The 22,364-nt window shown below is 42.7% G+C and overlaps 1 protein-coding gene across 6 annotated transcripts in view; it reads right to left on the minus strand.

The window, feature by feature from the left end:
• ARHGEF10 (Rho guanine nucleotide exchange factor 10) overlaps positions 1 to 22,364 on the minus strand; it is a 97,708-nt gene that overhangs the window by 33,552 nt on the left and 41,792 nt on the right. For all 6 annotated transcript variants that reach the window (XM_081856789.1, XM_081856786.1, XM_081856788.1 and 3 more), the window contains 6 exons: positions 20,682 to 20,852; positions 18,766 to 18,911; positions 14,902 to 15,074; positions 2,707 to 2,822; positions 1,509 to 1,636; positions 866 to 966 (listed from right to left, as the gene is read on the minus strand). In XM_081856789.1, coding sequence (XP_081712915.1) covers positions 866 to 966; positions 1,509 to 1,636; positions 2,707 to 2,822; positions 14,902 to 15,074; positions 18,766 to 18,911; positions 20,682 to 20,852 — 835 coding nt within the window. The remainder of the gene's footprint in view (positions 1 to 865; positions 967 to 1,508; positions 1,637 to 2,706; positions 2,823 to 14,901; positions 15,075 to 18,765; positions 18,912 to 20,681; positions 20,853 to 22,364) is intronic.

The raw sequence follows: 22,364 nt of genomic DNA on the forward strand, positions 1-22,364 counted from the left end.
GTTTAAAGGGTAAGCAAGGGTACCAGGAGATATTTTCAGAAACCTGTTAAGCTAGAGAGTCCAACCAGTGGGAGTTAAATGGGCAGAAATTATCAAATACAGAATGACTGGTTAGCCTTGTGTTAGTGAGGAAGCACCCACCATCACATATAACATATAACTACCCCCACGCCATGGAAAATTAAAAAGAATTGGTGGATTGAATTACAAAAGTGTTGCAGTTCACTAGTAAAATAATAATAATAATAATAATAATAATAATAATAATAATAATAATGCCATAAACACTTTATAGTCATCTTTAGCTTCATATGTGTATTTGGCTAAAATCTACATCACCTCTGGGTTAAGTTTGTAGTGTGTGACAATTTGAATGCATTAAAAAGGTAAAATACTTGGGCTGAAATCCTGTGGTTCATGGCAAGATATCAAGATATCATAGGTTTCAGATCTCCCTTCCTGAGGGTAGAAAGGTCCAGCCTCAGGGAGGCAGATTCAGGCTTGTGAAGGCCTCAAAGTTGCCATGGGAACCTCCAAAGCCCTTGCCTTAACAATATAGGCCGAGGCAAAGGGGAGCCACTCTTCTGTTCATCCACCATGTCCTCAGAAAGGGGGACAAACTACCCAAGCCCTGGACCTGGCATGGCTTATTTTCCTTCTATTGGGAACAATTGGTGGAAATCATAAAATTCTCTGTGTGTGTTTGTTTGCATGCACATGTGGGGAGAGGGGCATATATATATCTAGTTCAAAAGACACAAATCACCACCTTCTAGCAAATATTAATTTGGGAGTTAACCAGAAGCCAATATACATATACTATTTATTATAAAGCTGCTTGGAGCATGCTAAAACTAAATCTTACCAAGAGCAAGTTTAGCCATTTGTAAATTATTGATCCAAGATTGTTTGATGGCAGGTGTGAATGTATTGAACACCGCTGTAAAGAAAGTAGGCCGTCCTGATCTGTTAGGGGGGAAAGAAAAAGAAAGCAACAACTAAGGGCTTCAACCCATTCTCTTGGTGGAAAGAAAACAAGGCTTTCTAGGTTATAAGTGTCACATGAACTAAATTCTCACAGTCGAGTAACTTGAAATTTTATGTTGGACCTTTTCTCAACATTACCCCATTGCTCACAGATCGGGAAAATCGGAATTAAATGGGTGGGAGAGGGGAGTGCAGGCTGCCATTTGGATGAGGACAAAGTCACATGGATGACATGAAGAACATGCACACATGGGATGCATTGAGTCCACTTTAACTGCCATGCGTGTACACAGCCATGGTCTCTCCCCTACCACCAGAACCTGCATTTCCTTCACAACCCAACTGCATCTTGCTTCTTCCATCACAACTCTGGAGCAGCCTTCAGAAGAAAGAGAACACTCTCCCTCTCCCACGGTGCCCGTTCTGGGTGGAGGCTCTACAACCCACTGTCTGGGTGCTTGGCAGCAGCTACTGCTACCCTACAACAACACCCTTGCAAACAGTGCTAGAGCACTACTAACTTGTCCTGCTTTCCTGGAAGCTGAAGTTGAATCCTACAGCGGTCTGCAGCTCTGATTTCGTCTTCTTTTTTCAAAATAAGCTTTTGTAAACCTGAGGTCCAGTCATGTGCCACTGATTGATTTAAATTCTGACGCAAAGGGGAAAAGAAAAGAAGAAGAACACCAAGTTTATTTTCAGTTTATGCTTCCGGTTTCTCTCTACCACTAGCACCCCTAGCTCAGCATGATAGGCACTAGCAGCCTGAGCCACAAGAAAAGCAGTAAGACTCAATGCCTGGTTAGTATGAATACCCCTAAGGAAAATATATTTGGAGGGAGCACAATTTGGAGCACGGAACTGTCTTAGGCAACCCTTCCCTGCTTTTCTGCCTTCAACTGCTCCAGCTCTCAAATGGAACTTTTCTGAAAAGACACACATATGGGGCTCTTAATTAGTTATTTCCCCAATTAGTTATTTCTTGGGGAAATAAGTACATCTACAATGGAAGTACTTACATCCTAAGTACATCTACAATGGAAAAAATTATTCCTCCCCCCCCCCCAAGTACCTAGGTAGCAAAAGCTGAGAGCAAAGCATTTAGGAGTTGGGGTCTTCAGAGAAAGAGTGACAACAAGGTGATTGAATCAGTATTGCCACCCACAATCCCTTGTACCACACTGCAACTACACCTTCCATTTCAGAAGTGAGTAGGGCAGACCTGAATGGGATGGCATCGACCTGGCACCATCATGTGTAATTTGTGTCTGAGGGGAGCTTTCACAAATACACAAAGTATAACAAACAGCCGAATGAAAAACCAAATAATTTTTTTAAGTGTCTTGGTTAAGTGCTTAAGTGGTGAGACAGTACAGTGTTTTGTATTAAAACAACGTAACTATCAATAACACCACCGACATGCACCGTCATTGTACGGCAATATTTCCTAAAAATAAATAAATTGCAACTTGCAGTTTGGTGTGCTTCCACATCAAACCAAAAGGTGAGATTATGCTGCAACTCAAACTTAAGAGAAGCGGAGTAAAACAAGATCAGTAAGGCATATAAAATCTGCTTACAACTCTGAAGTTAAAACATTTAATGGTAAACCAATTAATTAAGGGTATATGTGCTTGGGCACACACTTTCACATCAAAAACATCTTTAGCTAACAGGAAAGCATATCTGAGAATCAACTCAATCTTTATGAGTTATTATTACCTGGTAGTTTCCTTTAAGACTGCCTATTAGTTGACTGATTTGGCCAACTACATTCAAATCGTGTAATAGATTCTGCAAATCGTGGTACAGTTGCCCTGGTCCCATATAAAGCTTGTCTGAAACACATTGAAAACATGCAGTTATACACATACAAGAGGATAGTAGGAGTTGCCACAGCTAGCTTTATGGACAAAGACACAAGAACAGCATCCTTTATTTCAGCTACAAAGAAGAATGGTTTAGTTCATTCGCGTTAACAAAATACAGACTTTCCTCTTAAGCTGGAAATTCCCCTGCAAAACAGACTGAGTTAAATTGGGTACCTTTTGTTTGTGATATTCTCTGCTGAAAATCAACAAGCATACTGATTAAACCACATTTGAAAATGAATGGAAGAGCCAGGCTACACGGATACTTACAGACAACAACCCTGCCAATTCTTAATGCATTAAAGTACCAGCAACATTAAAATGTGAGGAGAAACTGCGTAATTGCAAGAGACTTGCAGATTAAGTTCCCATCACTTGCTGCTTTTTCAACTACAGTGGTGCCCCGCAAGACGAATGCCTCGCAAGACCGAAAACTCGCTAGACGAAAGAGTTTTCCGTTTTGGAGGTGCTTCGCAAAACGAATTTCCTATGGGCTTGCTTCTGCGGGGGTTTTTTCCTCCCCCCCTTTTTCTAAGCCGCTAAGCCACTTATCTGCTTATCCGATAAGCCGATAAGCCGCTAAAAGCCGCTAAAAGCCGCTAATAGCGCTAATCCGCTAAGACGTCAATGGGCTTGCTTTGCAAGACGAAAAAACCGCTAGACGAAGAGAGTCGCGGAACGGATTCTTTTTGTCTTGCAAGGCACCACTGTAAATGGTGACCTGTTTCTTTGGCATCTGCCTACAGCAGAAATAGTAAGCAAAACGCTGGGTTCACACAAAATATATAAAAATAAAATTATCATGAAGTTTAACCAATAGATCAATTCACACTATCTCAAAGTAGCTGCGTTAGTATCTAGCACATCCACCCCAACTTTTGATGGTTTGATGAGCTCAAAAAGCTAGAAGTAGAAAAAGGAGGGAAGGAAGGCTTGACTCAAAAGTGTTAGAATTCCTGATTCTTCCAGACTTTCCTTTTATTGTGCCTTCATGATGAATTATGCTCAAGATGGTATGGGGCAGTTATACACAATCTCACTTCTCATCCTGCTTCCGTCTGAAAAAGATGCAGGGCAGATATACGGCTTCATTTCCAACCAGTGCATGTCTTGCAACTTCCTGATGAAATCCTGGTAGCTTTATATACCACAAATGTGTGGTATGGTTTTTGTTGTGTAGGAGTGCTCTTCCAGGCAAGAATAATGCAGTAACATTGGACAAGTGTTTCAGAACAGCTAAAAGAGTAGAAATGATGTGCGGAAGGTCCTGCATGACTGTTCCACCACTGTACTATTATTGTGTCAATGGCATGTTACAGAATCCACTCACAAAAAAACCCACCAGGTTTGATGAGCTCAAAAAGCTAGAAGTAGAAAAAGGAGGGAAGGAAGGCTTGACTCAAAACTGTTAGAATTCCTGATCCATGCTTGCAGTCATGGTGTTGTTGTCTTTCACATGGGAAGAGCGGGAAGTGACGAAGACAGGATGTTTGTGTTACTGTGTTCCGTGAAGTGGGACTATTGTCCTTTGTTCTTTTTCTCTTTGCTGTCTGATGCTAGGGAGAGAGGGAGCCATGTTGCAGTGCTCTGTGTGTGTTTATATGTAAATAAAGTAGATTAGCCAAAATGCTGAGTTGCTGAGGTCTGTCATGCACATGCTGTGCAAACGCTGCGGATTCCTATGTGTGCCGGTGTCGGTTGGCATCGGTCGCTGTGATGTTCAGGCTGAAGAAAGCTTATGAAGCTCCTGAATGATCACCCAGGAGGGAGGGAACATGCCAGTTGGGCATGTGTCTCTGCCAGAGTCCTACTCAAGTGTAGGCTGAACTCCTGACAAAAAGGTCTCGCAGGTGCCCTGGCAGCTGCTCCTTTATGAAGACTCCTGAGGCAGGAGAGTGGAGCATGAGAAGTGGAAGCAGCTATCCCCCAAGGATGATATTGGCCTAGTTCACACGTCACATGAAACCACAGCTAAAAACTATACAGTGGACCCTCGGGTTACATACCACTCTGGATACGTAATCTTTGGGTTGCGAAAGCGGCAAACCCTGAAGTGCATTCTTCTGGGTTTCGCCGCTCACGCATGCGCAGAAGCGCACTATCGTGTTGCACACGTACGCAGAAGCAGTGCCTCTGGTTACTGATTTTCCGGGGTACACACAGACCCCCGAAATGAATTAAATTCATAACCAGAGGGTCCACTGTAGTTTAATGTGAACATGCAGCATGCTATAATGCACATTTTCGAAATGTTCTCTCTCTGCACCTCGCCTCCCCTGCTCCTGTGCACTGCCAGGTAACAAGTCAACAAACAGGGTGGTGATACAATGACTACTGCAATCGACACAAGATAATATCACCAAGGCAACTCTCTGTAAACAAACAACAAACGTCCATAAAAATGGCAAAAGTAGTTTCTTTCCCAAATAGGTTTTATATGAAATAATAGCAAACACAGTAAATAGAGAGTTGACTTGTAATATATCAGTGGTTCAGTGCTCACTTCTTCTTTTTACAAAATAATTTTTTATCTTGAACAATTACAAATGCAGTAATAAAGAGTCCACTTGTGATATACCAGGGGTTCCGTGCTCGGACGTCGTTCCGGTAATCCAACGTTTCGTTGTTAAAAAGCTTAGTCATCAAGCTTTGTAGTTTGTCAAACTGAAAAACACCATCCTCTTTCTACGCTCCTCCCACTGGAAACATGCAGATGGGGACAGATATACCCCTGCTTTAAGTCATTTACATACTGTCCTCTCTTATATATTATTTACTACAAAGCTTGTTTACTAAGGTCTTTAGCTTATCTTGTGTCAATTGCAGGTAACAAGCCAGCAAAAACTGTTTTCAGGAAACACACTGTAAAGCTCATAATGCAAAATCACACTGCCAAAGGATCAAACTCTGCAGCACCATCTGGTGTCATAACACATTTAAAACACTGCATTTTGACTAAGTAGCTGAGTCCCAGGTTTCTCCTGATGCCTGAACCCTGGGCTTGCAGCTTTTTCTCTCAGAGCAAAACAGAAACCTTGGAGGAAGGAGAATAAAGTCAGAAGTGAAAGTTCACTTCCTTTCCAATGTTCCAGTTCTGTCAAATAATAACACAGCCTTGTGTTTGCATGTGATGGGAGAGGGGGTGAGAACACGTTTTTTCCAAAAAGGTGAGATTGTCGGAAAAATTTTACCTTAAGTTTCCAGTGAGCAGGGGGGTGGCACTAGTGTCCCTTCTGCATGGAGAATTATGTGACAACACCTGTTTTATCCTTAAGACATTGTCAGGCACTTGCTCTATTTAATAGCTGCACCTACATGTAATAGGAAAGGGACGCGGGTGGTGCTGTGGTCTAAACCACAAAGCTTAGGGCTTGCGATCAGAAGGTCGGCAGTTTGAATCCCCGTGATGGGGTGAGCTCCTGTTGTTCAGTCCCAGCTCCTGCCCACCTAGCAGTTCGAAAGCACATCAAAGTGTGAGTAGATAAATAGGTACCACTCCAGCGGGAAGGTAAACAGCGTTTCCGTGCGCTGCTCTGGTTCACCAGAAGCGGCTTAGTCATGCTGGCCACATGACCCGAAAGCTGTCTGCGGACAAACGGTCAGGGGTACCTTTACCTGTACCTTACATGTAATAATTGCAAAAGCCGTTAACTAAGCAACTTGGAAACAGAAGTACTAAAACCCCCTAAAGAAAGAGTAATGCTTGAGGACCTAGGAGCATTTGATATCAGTAGATAGCACTTGACCTTTTGCCCAGATCTGACCACGGCCTTCCTGCGCATCAATCTGACAATTCAGTATACTCACGCACCCAATGCAACAGACAACATAGGAAGAGAAGACTTTCCTGACAATATGCAGTATTCTTGAGACGAAACACAAGGTCAATTGTGTGCTTGAAGGTGATGTCAATTGTGAATAATGCTGTGAAGGATGGTAGGGCATGATGCGACAAGGCGGCTACGGTTCTTGCACGGGCAAGTGTACATGTCTTGATTCTGCCTACTGAGCCATCTGCTTGTACTGTAATCAAGCAACAGAACAAAACACGCAAGAACGAAGGGCTCAAAGGGTGAGGAAAAGCTGTAAAAACCCAGATTAGGCCTACAGCTAATTTAGTACAATACAGAATTACTGTTGCGGGTGGTGGGAGAAGATGCCGCTGTTCTAAATCTGTGCGACAGAGAAGGAACAGCAGCTACAGCAACTATATGTTGCTATAAAATTTGGGCCCAAACTTTAAAGCCCAAATACGGATCTCGATTTTGCCTAAATGAGAAGCTTAAGCAGCCAAATAGTGATGAAAGGTTTGACATAGATCACAGCTGCTAAGAGAGGCACCGGTTGAAACCCCACCACCCAGAATTATTTACAATACCTATATATCTGGAGATATGTCAACTTCATTGGCAGACAAGCACAGGTAACTTGATTGGGGTGTTTCAAAAAAAAGGAGAAAAAAATTAGAGAAGGAAAAGGTACCATATAGAGATATCACTCATCCCAAAGTGGTGGGGTAGAAAGAGATATCTTCTTCTCCAGAGGAGCATTGTAGATCAGGAGCTGGTTGGGAACTGGGGGAAACTGCGACACTGCATATTTTATTTGCATTGATTATTTATTTATTAAATCTCTGCTTCTTGCAGAAGGCTGTTTGAGTGAACACTTGGAGAGGGACACACAAGGTTGTGTTTCCCTGAGATCCTGCCTCAAAACAAAATAAAGATGGAGGTGGAGAAGGGGGACTAAGGGAAAGAGCAGGAGAGAGAAGAAAACCAACTAACTTGACTGTACTCCAGAACAATTAAACAAAGTGAAGCCTTCGGTCCTCTCTTAAAAGTTTTATATGGGGAAGGAGGGGTTTTACTGGATAATTTTTTTATTTCATTTTCATTCCAAGTGTCAAAAAATATTAATACAGTTATTACGAATGTATATACAGATTTGTCAATTTGCATGCTTCTCTTCCTTCTCCTCCCCCAAATCAAGGCTTATATTGTACAATATCACATCAGCCAAACAAGAGGATTTTCACCTTATCAAGTATCTTCAAATACACTTAAAAAAATAAAAAATAAAAAACAAAGCCTGGTGCTGTATGTGAAAAAGAAACAAACAAAAAATCCACCAGAGGCTTAGCTAAATGAGAAAGAAAAAGCCTCAGTGGTGATTTAGATGTTGATCACCAAACTCCTGGCTCTACAGATTCATTATTAATGTCAAAGCCAGTGATAAAGCAGCCAAGTTTTATTTATAGCTCCTGCTGCTCTACAAACTTCCTGCACATTTCTGTTATGTAAGCAAAGCTCTTTACATCTGTACCACCCCCAACAATAGTCATTTCACTTGTCGTTCACTTTGAGTTGGAACTAGCACGGTTGCCGTTTCCATGACTACCTCCAAAAGCTTCCCAACGCCGCCCCCCCCCCCAAACCCCCAAGACAAGAGTTGAACAAACAAACTGGGTGCAGGAAGAAGAGAAGAACTGGAGTTTGCTTAGCACAGCAGTTCCAGATAAACCTATAAAGCAGATTTCACAATGCAAAGAGGTTCCAATTTGAACATATACATGGGATATATATAAAAAACAAGCTGGGCATCAGGGAGTATTAATTTACAGATGCCATAGTTCAGCTTTCCTCACATTAAATGCAGGCATGAGTTCTGGAAGTATTTTGGCTCAGCTCTCCATTTTAGAAGTAATTTGCTGGTGCAGAGGCTGGTGCAGAGGATGTTAATTCTATATTTGCCCCTCTCTCCAAAATGCCTCTTGAACGGTTTTTACTTACCTTCTGCAATTTCTTCTCCCCTGCTTTTGACATTTAACTTCTATTTTATCCCTGCAATGGTGAAGTATGTGGGGCTGCCCTTGAGGTCGGCCCAGAAGCTACAGCCAGAGCAAAATGCAGACACACCGGGGCAGACAGTTGCCACTATGTTATACAGCTGCTTAAAGAATTGCACTGCCACTTAGCTGCCACAGCTAAGCCACTTAGCTGTCAAGGTAAATTCACTGTGTTGGTTTCTGGTGTACCAAGCCATATGCAGCTTGGCACCAGGATACTAAAAAGATCACCTCACAACTGTGCTTTACAGAAGAGTGTTTCCTGCAGATACAATCTTATCATGAGAACTGTTGTGTACAATATAATAATCATTTATTTGTACAGTAGCATTATGATATTGGCACTTTTATTTTAACCCCTTTCCTAATTAATCCTAGCATGGAATTTGCCTTTTACACGGCTGTTGCACAGTGCATCGACATCTCCACTATGACCCCAAGGTATTTTTACCTATCTCCTGTAATTTCTTCTTCCGCTCTCCTTTCACATTCAACTTGCACCTTATTTACCCACTCAAAAAACCCTGCCACTTTCCTGCTCAATCTTTATATTTACTTCTTCCTCCTGCAGCAAGTTCTCTCTATTATCCCTTCCCTTTCTATTCCCATTTTAAAGTATTTATTATTAGATATTTTATTTCACTTTCCAGCTCCATCTGGTATGCAGGCTGAGACCCTACCTGCCCGCAGACTGTCTTGCCAGAGTGGTGCATGCTATAGTTATCTCCTGCTTGGACTACTGCAATGCGCTCTACGTGGGGCTACCTTTGAAGGTGACTCAGAAACTGCAATTAATCCAGAATGCAGCAGCTAGACTGGTGGCTGGGAGTGGCCGCCGAGACCATATAACACCGGCCCCGGCTACTTTTACTCAGTATGCAAAACATTGGTCCAATAAAAGGCTATGGCAGAGCTAGGAAGTGGGCAGACAAGTGAGCAGGATGTGGCAATGAATCCCACCTGAAAATGGCCCAAGACCCACAGGTAAATCCCAGTCTACTGCTCTAGAAGCACTGCGGTACAACAAAAATATCAAACTGTTCCGAGGTCAGGAAAGAAGCAGCCATATGTTTGGTAGTAAAATCCTGGCATGCTTTAAGAAGGTCAGTTGGGTTGTATTAAGAAGCAAAGTGAAACAAACCACTATAGCCCTTATTATAGGACTATGGTAGAGCTTCCATTAAAAAGAAGGAGGTTCCATCATACTATATATGCCTTAAATGTTTGATAATTGCCTGTCATCTCCGTAACACAAAGAAATCCAAAAATACACAGTGGAAAACCAATCCAAAATAAAATCTTCATCACAGCATCTGTCTGCATCATTGCCACAAATGATATTGGAAGTTTAAATAATTCAGAGCAGTGCACTTGCTATCTTTGCCACATCTCTGACTGCATATATTATTCCTGAAGCGCAACCAAAACAGGAGTAATATGTTTTTGTTATACAGAGAGCCTATTTCAGTTAAAAAGTGGAGACGTTTGAGTTAACAAGTTATTTTCCTTTCAGGAGAAGAGGATTTAAGACATTAAGCCCTTTTCACAGCTAGTTAGGACAGTATTAATGGTTCCTACAGATTTGTGTTTTAAAAATCAAGCCAAGCCAATTTTGTCACAATCATTCCTCTTGCTCTTCACAGGGATGTTGTCTAGCTCAGCTTTAAGTTGTACTCACTTTCTGCTGAAATCAAGCCAGCTACTTCTGAGCCCTAAGTGTGAAACCAATGTCTTTAAAAGCTACTAAACCACCCCAGCCATAAGGATGATCCAAGATAAAGCCCTGCTAGATAAACATCTATAGAAACCAAATATTTGCTTTCTACTTGCTCAATAGACATTTACATATAATTTATAATCCTTGTAATATAAACCAAACATGAGAGATAATAGAATAGAATAGAATGATCGATATGATACAATAATATAGGACCACATGAGCTTGCCCTCAATTAACCCCATCTTCTGAAGGGCAGGACCTTTGCCCATGGTGGTACCAAAACTATGAAATTCCCACCCTTGGGATGCTCACTTTTCCAAAAAGTGTTTGGGATTTCCTCTGCTGAATGATTTTATTTAGTGCAAATGCCCTAAACTAAAGTGCTCTAGTAACCATGTGACCAAGCCTAGCAAGCGCCTTGTACGCCAACCAGTTTTGTACCACAAGCGAGGCTGATGCCACTGTACCACCTGAATGGAAGGGTATCTATAAATGCCTGGGCCAGGATCTTTAGGAAAATGTCATTGAAAGAGCTGCCTGGGGCTCAGAACACAAACTGCAAAGCACAGCAACAGGGTCAGTTACAGCTGTATGAAGTAGTTCCTACAGCCTTCTGAAGCAGTGGGATTTCAAGTAAAGAAAGTTGTTATTATAGTAAGTCCGAGGATTGCTTCGGAAGCCAAAATTGCATATAGTCAAAACACATTGGGTTCAATTGTGGGTGAGATTGACAAAGTCTTTTTACCTGCATGCCCACACCCCTTTTCTGTTTTTAATTTTTTTCTTGCCAAGTGTGTAAAGCTGAATGTGCAGAAGTTAAATATGCATAAGTTGCTGTATTTAAAAACAAAAAAAATGTTATAAATAAAATGGTATCCAGCTGGCCTCTTATATAGCTTACAGCTTAATTTTTCATTCTTTATGTGATATTTACAGGAGAGATAAAGAGGGATTCAAAATCCTCAAAACGCAGTTCTAACTAAAATCTATTAATTCCTTCCAGTAGCACCTTAAAGACCAACTAAGTCAGTTCTTGGTATGAGCTTTCGTGTGCATGCACACTTCTTCTTTCACACGAAAGCTCATACCAAGAACTGACTTAGTTGGTCTTTAAGGTGCTACTGGAAGGAATTTGTTTTGTTTTGACTATGGCAGACCAACACGGCTACCTATCTGTAACTAAAATCTATTATCTTGCCATATCACTTGATACAATTAACCAAAGGTAAAATGAAATGTAAAGTTGTAGAAGCCAGACAGTGTAAGGACGGTATTGCAACAACTTCTCTCCCTACAAAGAAATGATTTTGTAGGGTTGAGATTATTGAAGAGAAAATAGACAAATGCTGTATGGGTGATTCAAGCCAAGGACACAAATCACCATCAATTAATAATTCACAACAAGGTTGTTCGTTACATACTAAGGTTACTTTTATAAAACATATAAACACATTTTTTTCTGAGCTGTCTTAGACGAGGTAATCCTTAAGAACTTAATACTCTTAAATGCAATTAGAACAATTTCCTGTCTCCCATTCTCAGTTCAAGCTGGAGACGGTACAGAAAAGGACAAGTAAACGATGAAGCTGTTTACTTCCTTAAGAGTTAAGCCTAACAAGATGGCAAAAGTGGAGGAAAAATTCTCTTTCGTAGCAACAGGTATTTAGGGTCAGCCAATGAAGCAGATCAGCAGTAAACTGGGGACTGACAAAAGAAAGTAATTCTTCACACAGTCTATAATTAACTTAAGGAACTGACTATCACAAGATGGAATACCATCACCACAATTTCAAATAACATTTTAAAAAGGATTAGATAAATCTGTGGAGGCAGACAGCCATTTATATAGACCTATGAGTGCCTTTTCAACTCCTTCATATCTGCTTGTTACCTTCCATTGGTGTCCGGTTAATCACAGCTGAAAACAATGTCTCACCAGAGTTCCAGGATCACATAGACCAGGCTTCCTCAACCTGGGCCCTCCAGATGTTTTTGGCTTACAACTCCCATGATCTCTAGCTAGCAGGACCAGTGGTCAGGGATGATGGGAATTGCAGTCTCAAAACATCTGGAAGGCCGAGTTTGAGGAGGCCTGACATAGACTTAAGTGTGAAGGTTCCCCTATCTCAGATACCCACACAAATGCATGGATGTTGTGGGCAGGAAAAGTCATGCAACACCAGGGCAGGGTCAACAGCATAACTTCCTTTCTATATATTTTGCACTTTTAATGTCAGCAATGCATGATGGGGGTTGAAAACCAAAGGGGTATCTGGTTTGATCCTCAGTGTTCCTATGGAAACCAGAAGCTGTCCGCATTAGTTAGTACTCATTTGTCAATAAACCTGGTCAACCTTTAAAGAACTGTGGTACAAGATGGGTTGAAGGATTGAAAGCCCTGTTCCGTGCCCAATAAGAATGGGATGCCTTTGCCCGGCTGCGCTGTGGCCCATAGATTGCAGCAAAATACTGGGCATGGTTTTGCGCAATATCTTCTCTGTGTGATGGGCTCATGAGAAAAATCTGTCCCGTGAGCCCTTGATGAAGAGGGGAGAGGAAACTCTATATAAGGCTGCTTCCCCTGGAGCTCACGGACATTTTGCTTTGAGAGCTTCCTGCCCACGCACCCGCCCTTGGGTTAGAGCAATTTTGGGTCACTGGTTGACAGGGCTGGAAATGATTCCCCCCCCCTCTCAACCTGATAGGCACTTGGTTTTCCCTCAGTGAAAATATGGGTTTCCGTTGTTAGGCGGAAGAACATTGTTTTGTATGATGGCAGAAATGGCATTGGGCAGGATCAACATAGTATAGGGAGGTCCCCATAAGGGGCCCAAGGGGAGGATTCACCATGGCAAACCCAAACCTGGGTTCGGTATCTAGTTGGAATCTGCACCCTGGTTCCCCAGTGAGACCTTGCTTGCTTGGCTTGCAAGGTTCAACACTGGCCGAGTCCCATAGTATAAGTTTGGAGCGATCCAAACCCAGCTAATCCATTTCATCAACATGGGGCTTGTGGAATGATGAACTGATCCTGGAATCCAATGCCATGCCCACCCTTGCCCTGCCTGCTGCTGTCAATAAAAAACTGGCCTGATTTCATCCCATCACAAGGGACGCAGGTGGCGCTGTGGGTAAAACCTCAGTGCCTAGGACTTGCCGATCATATGGTTGGCGGTTCGAATCCCCACGGCGGGGTGGGCTCCCGTATTTTGGTCCCAGCTCCTGCCCACCTAGCAGTTCGAAAGCACCCCTAAGTGCAAGTAGATAAATAGGTACCGCTTTATAGCGGGAAGGTAAATGGCGTTTCCGTGTGCTGTGCTGGTGCTGGCTCACCAGAGCAGCTTCGTCACACTGGCCACGTGACCCGGAAGTGTCTCCAGACAGTGCTGGCTCCCGGCCTCTTAAGTGAGATGAGCGCACAACCCTAGAGTCGGACACGACTGGCCCGCATGGGCAGGGGTACCTTTACCTTTACCATCCCATCACAGTCTGGTTATTTTGCTGCTCTCATGGGTCACATAATTTGCCTGCCTAGGCAAATAAATGCTTGTTCTTTATTTCTTCCAGAATGAACAGAAACTAGTTCACTTTGTATAAGAAGGTTTGTTGTTTTTAAAAGAAAGATGTTGGCTCTCCAAGTTTTAGTCGTAAAATGAGAAAGCCTGTAAGAGCCTGCTTCCAGCATATGGGTGGGTAGGAAAGTCAGTTGATACAATCCTTCATATCTGGTGGAAGTATTCCAACACTGAGTCTTACCCAGACAACATGTGCACCTGCTTCAGAAGCTCTGCAAGTTTCACAGGTTAATAATACATTATACAGGTGGTACAGTTGCAACTGAGAAGTCATAGGGCACGGGGCACACTCAGTATTGTCAAATGCTTCTATGAAGCAGTGCACACACAATGTAGACTACTTTAAACTACACCAGGAAGAGTGGATTTCATACAAGGTGCCTGGTATAACATAAAACACATGTTTGTTGTGGCAGATGTGAAGTACTTACAGACCTCTAGATCTGCTCAACATGAAAATGTCCTCATTTTTTTAGCTCACAGTATTTTTTTGAGACGCTATACCCCACCCCATCTAACTTCTAGTCATCTGAGATCAATGTGAACAAACCAAGTGCTTATTTATCCAAATAATCCATTGTCTGAAAACTGTGTTTAGTCCACTGACACTGGAACACAAATTTCAGAATATGTCAATATTACTCACTAGACATCGGCTTCACCAGTGGCTGCCAGTTCAACTTTGGCAGACTGGGTATTTGTAATTTTCACAATAGGAGTGTTGCATAATATCAAATTACGCCAAGATGATCACACTTTCTAAACATTAGAGCTGGGGAGCCATGCTTCTAAATATTAACATAAAAGCATAACTTGTGGTATGGTAATGACATAAAGGAAAGCACTCCACCAACTCATGAACAATGAGAAAGGAGTAGCCATAAGAAAATACTAGCTGATACTTACTTGGCTTGGCATTAACAGCAATATTCTCAGAGGAATGTTGGGGAGGGAATCTGCAATTTTCATCTTGACCTTCATTGCTCCCATACTCTATAACGTCCACATGCCCAAGGGGAACACTCCATTTTAGTAAGTACCTTTCACCAGTCACAATGCCACTGTTTTCATGGGAAGAACTGAAAGAAGGCCACAAGAGAACAGTTTACAGCATGAGAGATGTTTTAGCAGACATTTAAATTCCAGCAGACACTTTCAACTGCATAGATAACTCCAAACTGTATATAGTGCTTTTAATGTCTTGTTTTGTGCTCCAAGTTCACTTTTATTTTTGGTTATTGAGTGCACTGAAAATCTCATGAAAATGTTTTGATATACTTTTCTTTATTTTTTTTTCTCCTAAAGGTGTTCTACTATTTTTAAGCTGCTTCTGGGGGGGGGGGGAGGTTCCAAAGGAAAAGTTATTTTCCTAATTAAAGGATAAAATGATATCATGCAAAAGGAAAAGGCAGTTTTGCAGGCCTCCCTTCACTCTCCCACTAGGACACAGTGCTCTGAGGAATCACCTTGTATAACTATTCTGAGACCTTGGTTACATATTGCTTTTATGCTTTGCATAGATATTTACATTAGAATATGCCGGAACCAGCCCAAGGCGTTATGCTGTGCGAGGCGAACCAGCAACTAGAATCCCACCCCCACCTCAAGTTTTTGTTTCTGACAAGTGACTCTCTTCTTCCCTGATAATAACAATGATAATAAGTAACTTAACTGTTTGCTACACTTCAATGACACCCAAAATCAGCTGCCTGAGGCGGCAACCTTCATTCTGCCTTATGATAGGGCTGGCCCTAAGAACAAGTATATGAATAAAGGCTGATAGATTAAATATATATGTTCATAAAAAATCCTACAAGAGGAAAAAACCAGGCACACAGTAGAACAGGAGAAATATTAGAATAGCCACAACAACCCTTCATTTTAAATCACAAACACATAACAAGACCGTAAATTTTCAGATGGAAGGAGAGGAGGAAGTTGGAGAAATTATAAACCCCATTAATGATAACAGCATCTAAACAACCTGTGGGCAGAACTCTGTCCATTGGACGCTCTGTAGGAAGGAGGCAATTTTTGCTGGCTCCCCCTTCTTCCTACAGTCTCCTGTGCTTCTGGAAAAAATGTGCTAGATGCTTGGAGGCGGACAACATACCCTGCAAACAACATTCAACTTGGCGATGAGAATGCAGCTTAGAAGTGGCAATCATCCCTTCTACACTGCTCTCCAGTAGATATTGTTGAACCTCAGCCCCTTCCATTTGCAGAAGGGCAGCCTGGATGCGATTCAATATGCTTAAAAGTTGTTAACAACACATATGACTATATCTAGAGAAATCTTGGATCAGAATTGCTTGCTTAAGTTGAGAAGGTTCCTTTTTCCTTCTAGCGTTTTTAAACTGGTGCTCAGAAACAGGGTAGGCCTGTTTTCTTCAATATGTCAAATTCAGAGGACATGTTGCAGTTGCCATAGGAATGTTGCTGAATAGAGCTTCTCTGTGATGAGAGACCAACTCAGCCTACATTTGTAAATATGTGCCACCTACGCCCTCATGCAACCCTCTCTCTCTCTCTCTCTCGATTCCTAGCAGCACTAGATGGGGCTTGAATAATGCACTGTGACTTGTCCACTTGTTTGTGAACAACGGGAGAAACAAAAGGGGGAAGGAGCCCAACTGTGATCTGCAAACATGGAGCAAAAAGATTTGCTGCATCATGGCCTAATTATATTATGCAAATAGCTTCTGCAATCCTCACTCCATTTGATCGGATTTGTAGGATGGGCATTGGTGACCTATTTTAAAAGATGGAATGTGTATATGTCAGGAAAATCTATGCCAGAGCTTGAAACAGAGCTGTCCCACATCTCCCACGTTCAAAACACGAATGATTACAGTGTTAATATCTACAAACAAAAAGGTACTTTCTAATCCGCACCCACAGAAAAAGCCAAACAGCTCACAGTGAGTTAGGTCTAAACAAACTCAGCATCCTTCAGAATGCTGCTGGAATGCAACTCATATTATCTCCCACAGTCTGCAAGGGGTGATGAGAGTTTGAGTTAGAGTAAGTGGCCTTGGCACAGTATACCTAAAGGAGCGTCTCCACCCCCATTGTTCAGCCTGGACGCTGAGGTCCTCCTCCGAGGGTCTTCTGCTGGTTCCCTCACTGCAAGAAGCGAAGTTACAGGGAACCAGGCAGAGGGCCTTCTCGGTAGTGGTGCCCTCCCTGTGGAACACAGGGAGAAATAAACAACTATCTAACTTTTCTTGAAAACATTTGAAGGCAGCCCTGTGAAGTTTTTAATGTTCAATATTTTTTTTCGTATTTTTACTATCCTGCTAGTTGCTGCCCAGAGTGGCTGGGGAAAACCAGGCAGGTGGGCAGGGTATAAATATAATAACAACAACAATCTGAAGGGCAACGGAAATCAAGGTGATTTAGGCCAGATTCTCAAGCCATCTAACCCAGTGCCATAGTTCTAGCAGATATCCCTTGATGTTGGACATTGAACAAGAGACCTTCTACATAAAAAGCATGCACTCTCACTGACCTGGGTCCCTTCCCATATTCACAGAATCAGCAGAACAGAAAAGTCATGTGTAACAGTTACAGCAACACAGTTTCTGTTCAGCATAACTGCATCCTCTCTCTCTCCACATTCTCAGATATCCTTTTCAGCCTTAGGGCAGCATTGCTCCTTGGCCAGTCCACCAAGAACCACATGCAAAAGCGGTGTGTAGCCACTTCACAAAACTTAGAAATTCATCCACACAACAAACATGCACATCATGCAGCCCCCCACATGCATGGGTGCGCGCGCGCGCACACACACACAGTCTCTCCTTTTCTGCAGTGTATACTAATAGTTTATAACTCCGCTCTGAGTTGACTATAAAATCATAGATCTGACACTAACAATCTGGCACTTTTGCAGCCTGTTTTATGAATGTTTACTCAGACATAAGTATCACTGAATTAAGTTGGGGCATACTCTCAAGTGTACCTAAGATTCACAGCTGTAAAGATCTCTTAAAAGGTAAAGGGACCCCTGACCATTAGGTCCAGTCATGGCTAACTCTGGGGTTGCGACACTCATCTCGCTTTATTGGCTGAGGGACAGCTTCTGGGTTATGTGGACAGCATGACTAAGTCGCTTCTGGCGAACCAGAGCAGCGCACGGAAACGCCGTTTACCTTCCCGCTGGAGCGGTACCTATTTATCTACTTGCACTTTGATGTGCTTTCGAACTGCTAGGTTGGCAGGAGCAGGGACCGAGCAACGGGAGCTCACCCCATCACGGGGCTTCGAACCACCGACCTTCTGATCGCAAGTCCTAGGCTCTGTGGTTTAACCCACAGCGCCACCCATGTCCCACACTCTTCAGGGTACCCCACAGCTAAGCTGCAACAGGAGCAGCAACCAAGCCACTCTCCCTGCCCACCTGCCTAGAAGAGGACTTGTTGCACTCTCTGTAGTTACATATTTTGGCAACTCTTGAGAAAGGTTATGAGGGATCTTATCTCTCTGAACCACAAACATAGAGGAAGCAGAAGGCACAAAGATTTCAGAGTACCGGGATAAGGAAGTGATACCCTGTTTATGGGGTGCAGTGCCTGCAATGGCTTGCAATCACTTTTGAGGTGCTTTTTGATATCTCCCATAGGTATTTTATTTATCTCCTCAAACCCATGGAACACCTTAACATCACAGTGATCAGCACAATTAAAAAAAAAAAAAAGACAAAACAGTGCTGCCAAATTTCAGGAACTCTCCCACTCTCTGTTTTAGAGAATGCAGGTAGAATCTTACCGGACATTCACAGTCGCACACATCAGTACATCATTTAACATGAAGAGTCGCCGCTCTTTGGTTTTCACAATTTCTCCTCTGTCGTTATAAACAGTTTCCAGCATATCATCAGTTCGCACGAGGCACCTGTTCCCACTGCTAAGTAACTGAAGTTTTGCAAGAGAGAGAGAGAGAGGGAGAGAGAACCCCAAAGTGACTAATTCATAACACTCCTAGAAATGGGGTTTTTATTTTTTGCTTTAAAAGCTGCTATGAATCAGGATCAGGCACGCACAACAGTTTTTGTAAATTTTATTAAAACCTTCATGCAAGTTCATCAACAACTTTCCTTGAATAATCACTTTGAGAATGGGGTCAAGGGGTGGTGGTTGCAATTATTACTGAGTAACAAGAATTTTGTTTTGCTACAGACACTCCCTCTAAACCAGCCTTTCTCAACCTGTGGGTCCCCAGAAGTTGTTGAACTACAACTCCCATCACCTCTAGCTAGCAAGGCCAGAGCTCAGGGATGATGGGAGTTGTAGTCGAACAACATCTGTGGACCCACAGGTTGAGAACCGCTGCCTAAACCCTCCTTTTGCCTTTAGGTTGGCAACTCCAACTCCAGAGGCCACAGCTGTTGATTCCTACTCTGATGGGGTGTTCTTAAGGCAAAAATGATACAGCCTCAATCCAGGGGCCACCCCAGGGGCCACCCCAGGTGTCACAACTGAAAGGAGTGACAAAATGCCAGGCGGCACTCACCACGGGGCCTGCAGTGTGCCCGAGCTACACATCTCTCCTGAGAGTGACACGGTGGCTTGGGCGCCCGCAGGCTCCACGCTGCCCCAAAAGGTCCACCCGCTGGCTCCTCCTCAGCTGTAGGGCGGCTGAGTGGGAGGAGGCAGGCAGACTCCTCGGAGCCCCACGGAGCATCCTGCCCTGGCTTGCCCTGTCCCGCGGGCGGCTGGCCCCGCCCCTGGCCGCAGACCACACGCACCGCCCCAGGCGCCCAATCGGCTTGCTCCGCTGCTGGCTCAATCCAGCCTTAGAATATGTTTTAGCATTTGAATGGAGACAGACATAGTATAAAAGAAGGGCTCATAGCACTGCACACTCATCAACACAAACCAACCCACCAGTCCAGTCTGACTCCTGCTTGTTCCCTTGGTCACACTTATTTTCTACTTAATGGAAGCATTATTGTTTTTATTATTAGTAGTAGTAGTATATAACAACAACAACAAATTAAATTTAATAAATAAATTTAAAATTAAAATTATTAGTCGCTTGTTTGCCATGGAAATTCAAAGTAGCATTCAATATTTTAAGCAAAAAGCTAACACATACATTTAAACCAGCAAAAACAAAAAAATCTACAGGCCTGATTAAAAAAGAATGTTTTTGCCTTTGTTTAAATCTTTCCCAATGGGGTAAGTGGGACTTAAAAGAAGTGCTTATTTTTTTGGTGTGTTCATGTCATGCCCACTTATTTCATACTAGTTTCCAACTCCATTTTTTAAAAAAAATGAAAAATTGCCTTTGAAACATATATCCTACATAACATTAGTGGAGGAAAGGTTAAAAGGTACTGGCTGTAGTTGTGTTTTCCAGTTTGCTTGAAACAGAAATACATTTGTGCAAAGTATGTGTTGAAGATATGGGGAAGGATAAAGACAAAAAAAGTTATTGACCTTGGTGGGTAAACATCTCCACCACAATTGCTACCCCAAACCACATGGTACATTTTAGAAGATGGCTTGTCAGCATTACAGTGCTACTGAACAAAACACATGACCTCAAAATGCCATTTTCCAGCACAGGAAGGGGGAAAAAATAGACACCCACACTTTCAATGTGAAAGGCATCTGGTTTGTCTGATATCTACTTCCTCTACAAGAGAAATCAGGAAGGAGCAAAAGGATGGCTGTTCCAACCTTGTTCAGATAACGCTCATTCATGGCTTTTGCGATTTGTTTTATTTCGCAGCGCTGATCTGCATCCCTTTTCCTTTCGTTTAATTTCTCTGCCAACGTTTCAAGCTCTGTGAGGGCCATCTGTAGAGGCAGTCTGTCAGGGTGGCCTTTAGTCGTGTTCTTCAACATATCCTTAAAAGACCCCCCCAAAAAAACCCCAAATTATTATGGTTACTATTTCAGCACAAGTCAAGATTTTTTCTTTTATGATCTCAGGATACCCAAGCAGTAATGTCAAGCCTTTCCCCCCATCATAATCTCTAAAGTACACCTATTGCATGTGCCTGAGAATATGGTTGGCATGTCAAGAAAGATGCACACACAGAAATGTTCCCAGTACCCCAGATTTGACAAAGCTCCATCCACATCTAGGTTGTTAAAGCCTGAGATGTCTTCTTACAACTCTTCTTCACATGGAGGAGTGAGGCAAGGGCCATATTTTAACCGTATGATAGTTTCCTATCAATCGCTCATTAATCCATTTAAACCTATTTCTATGTTGTGGGCTGTACATTACATTCGAATATACAGGCACAGTTGCATGTGCAGCACTAAGCCATGCAAATGAGCAAACATGCAGGCTTCTCAGAGCAAAGATTGTGGCTGCTATGCTCCTCCTGTCCTGCTCTTGCCGCACAATACTGATACTTTGGGTGCAAAATAGCATCTATGTATTGCATAAGGGGAAAAATGAGGAAGTGTTATCAATGGTTCCAGTCCATCAGATCATCACCTGATAGATTCTGTACTGTTGGGCAAGTTCTATATTTCCGTGGAAAGTTTTATGTTCCAAAGGATATTTTGCAACATGGCCCTACTAAATTCCATGTAGTCATGGCTCTGTAATAAAAGGTGACCAACTAAGCAGTATCTTTTTCACAGACATGGAGTTCATATGGCTCAGGCATTAGGAGGCTAAAGGTAAAGGTAAAGGGACCCCTGACCATTAGGTCCAGTTGTGGACGACTCTGAGGTTGCAGTGCTCATCTCGCTTTATTGGCTGAGGGAGCTGGCGTACAGCTTCCGGGTCATGTGGCCAGCATGACTAAGCCGCTTCTGGCGAACCAAAGCAACGCACAGAAACGCCGTTTACCTTCCCGCTGGAGCAGTACCTATTTATCTACTAGCACTTTGACGTGCTTTCAAACTGCTAGGTGGGCAAGAGCAGGGACCTAGCAATGGGCACTCACCCCGTTGCAGGGATTTGAACCGCCAACCTTCTGATCTGCAAGTCCTAGGCTCTGTGGTTTAACCCACAGAACCACCCACGTCCCATTTAGGAGGCTATCAGGAGGCTATTAATGCCAGCACTGGAAGCGGGGGAGGACTGAGGAAGAAAAGCTTATGAAACTATATACTACAAGTAGGATCTGCAGCAATATGTTGCACTGAGGAGGTGTTCCGCCATTTGACTTCCATCCCATCTTGCCCTGCCCCCTCCAATTTTCCTGAAGAATCCATTTGGCACTGGTGATATATTGCATGTCAGATTGCAATATTATTCTTATGAATAGGTACATTGCATAATTTCTTCTCGAGCTCGCAACTGGATATGGAACAGCATACAAAACAAAGCAGATGGAAAATTCAAACTGCTCATGAAAACCATTTGCATTTATTTGTATATGAAATTGGGTAATACTT

The sequence above is a fragment of the Podarcis erhardii genome (assembly GCF_964252035.2).
Source record: "Podarcis erhardii genome assembly, chromosome: 3".
In the NCBI taxonomy this organism is placed as follows: domain Eukaryota; kingdom Metazoa; phylum Chordata; class Lepidosauria; order Squamata; family Lacertidae; genus Podarcis; species Podarcis erhardii.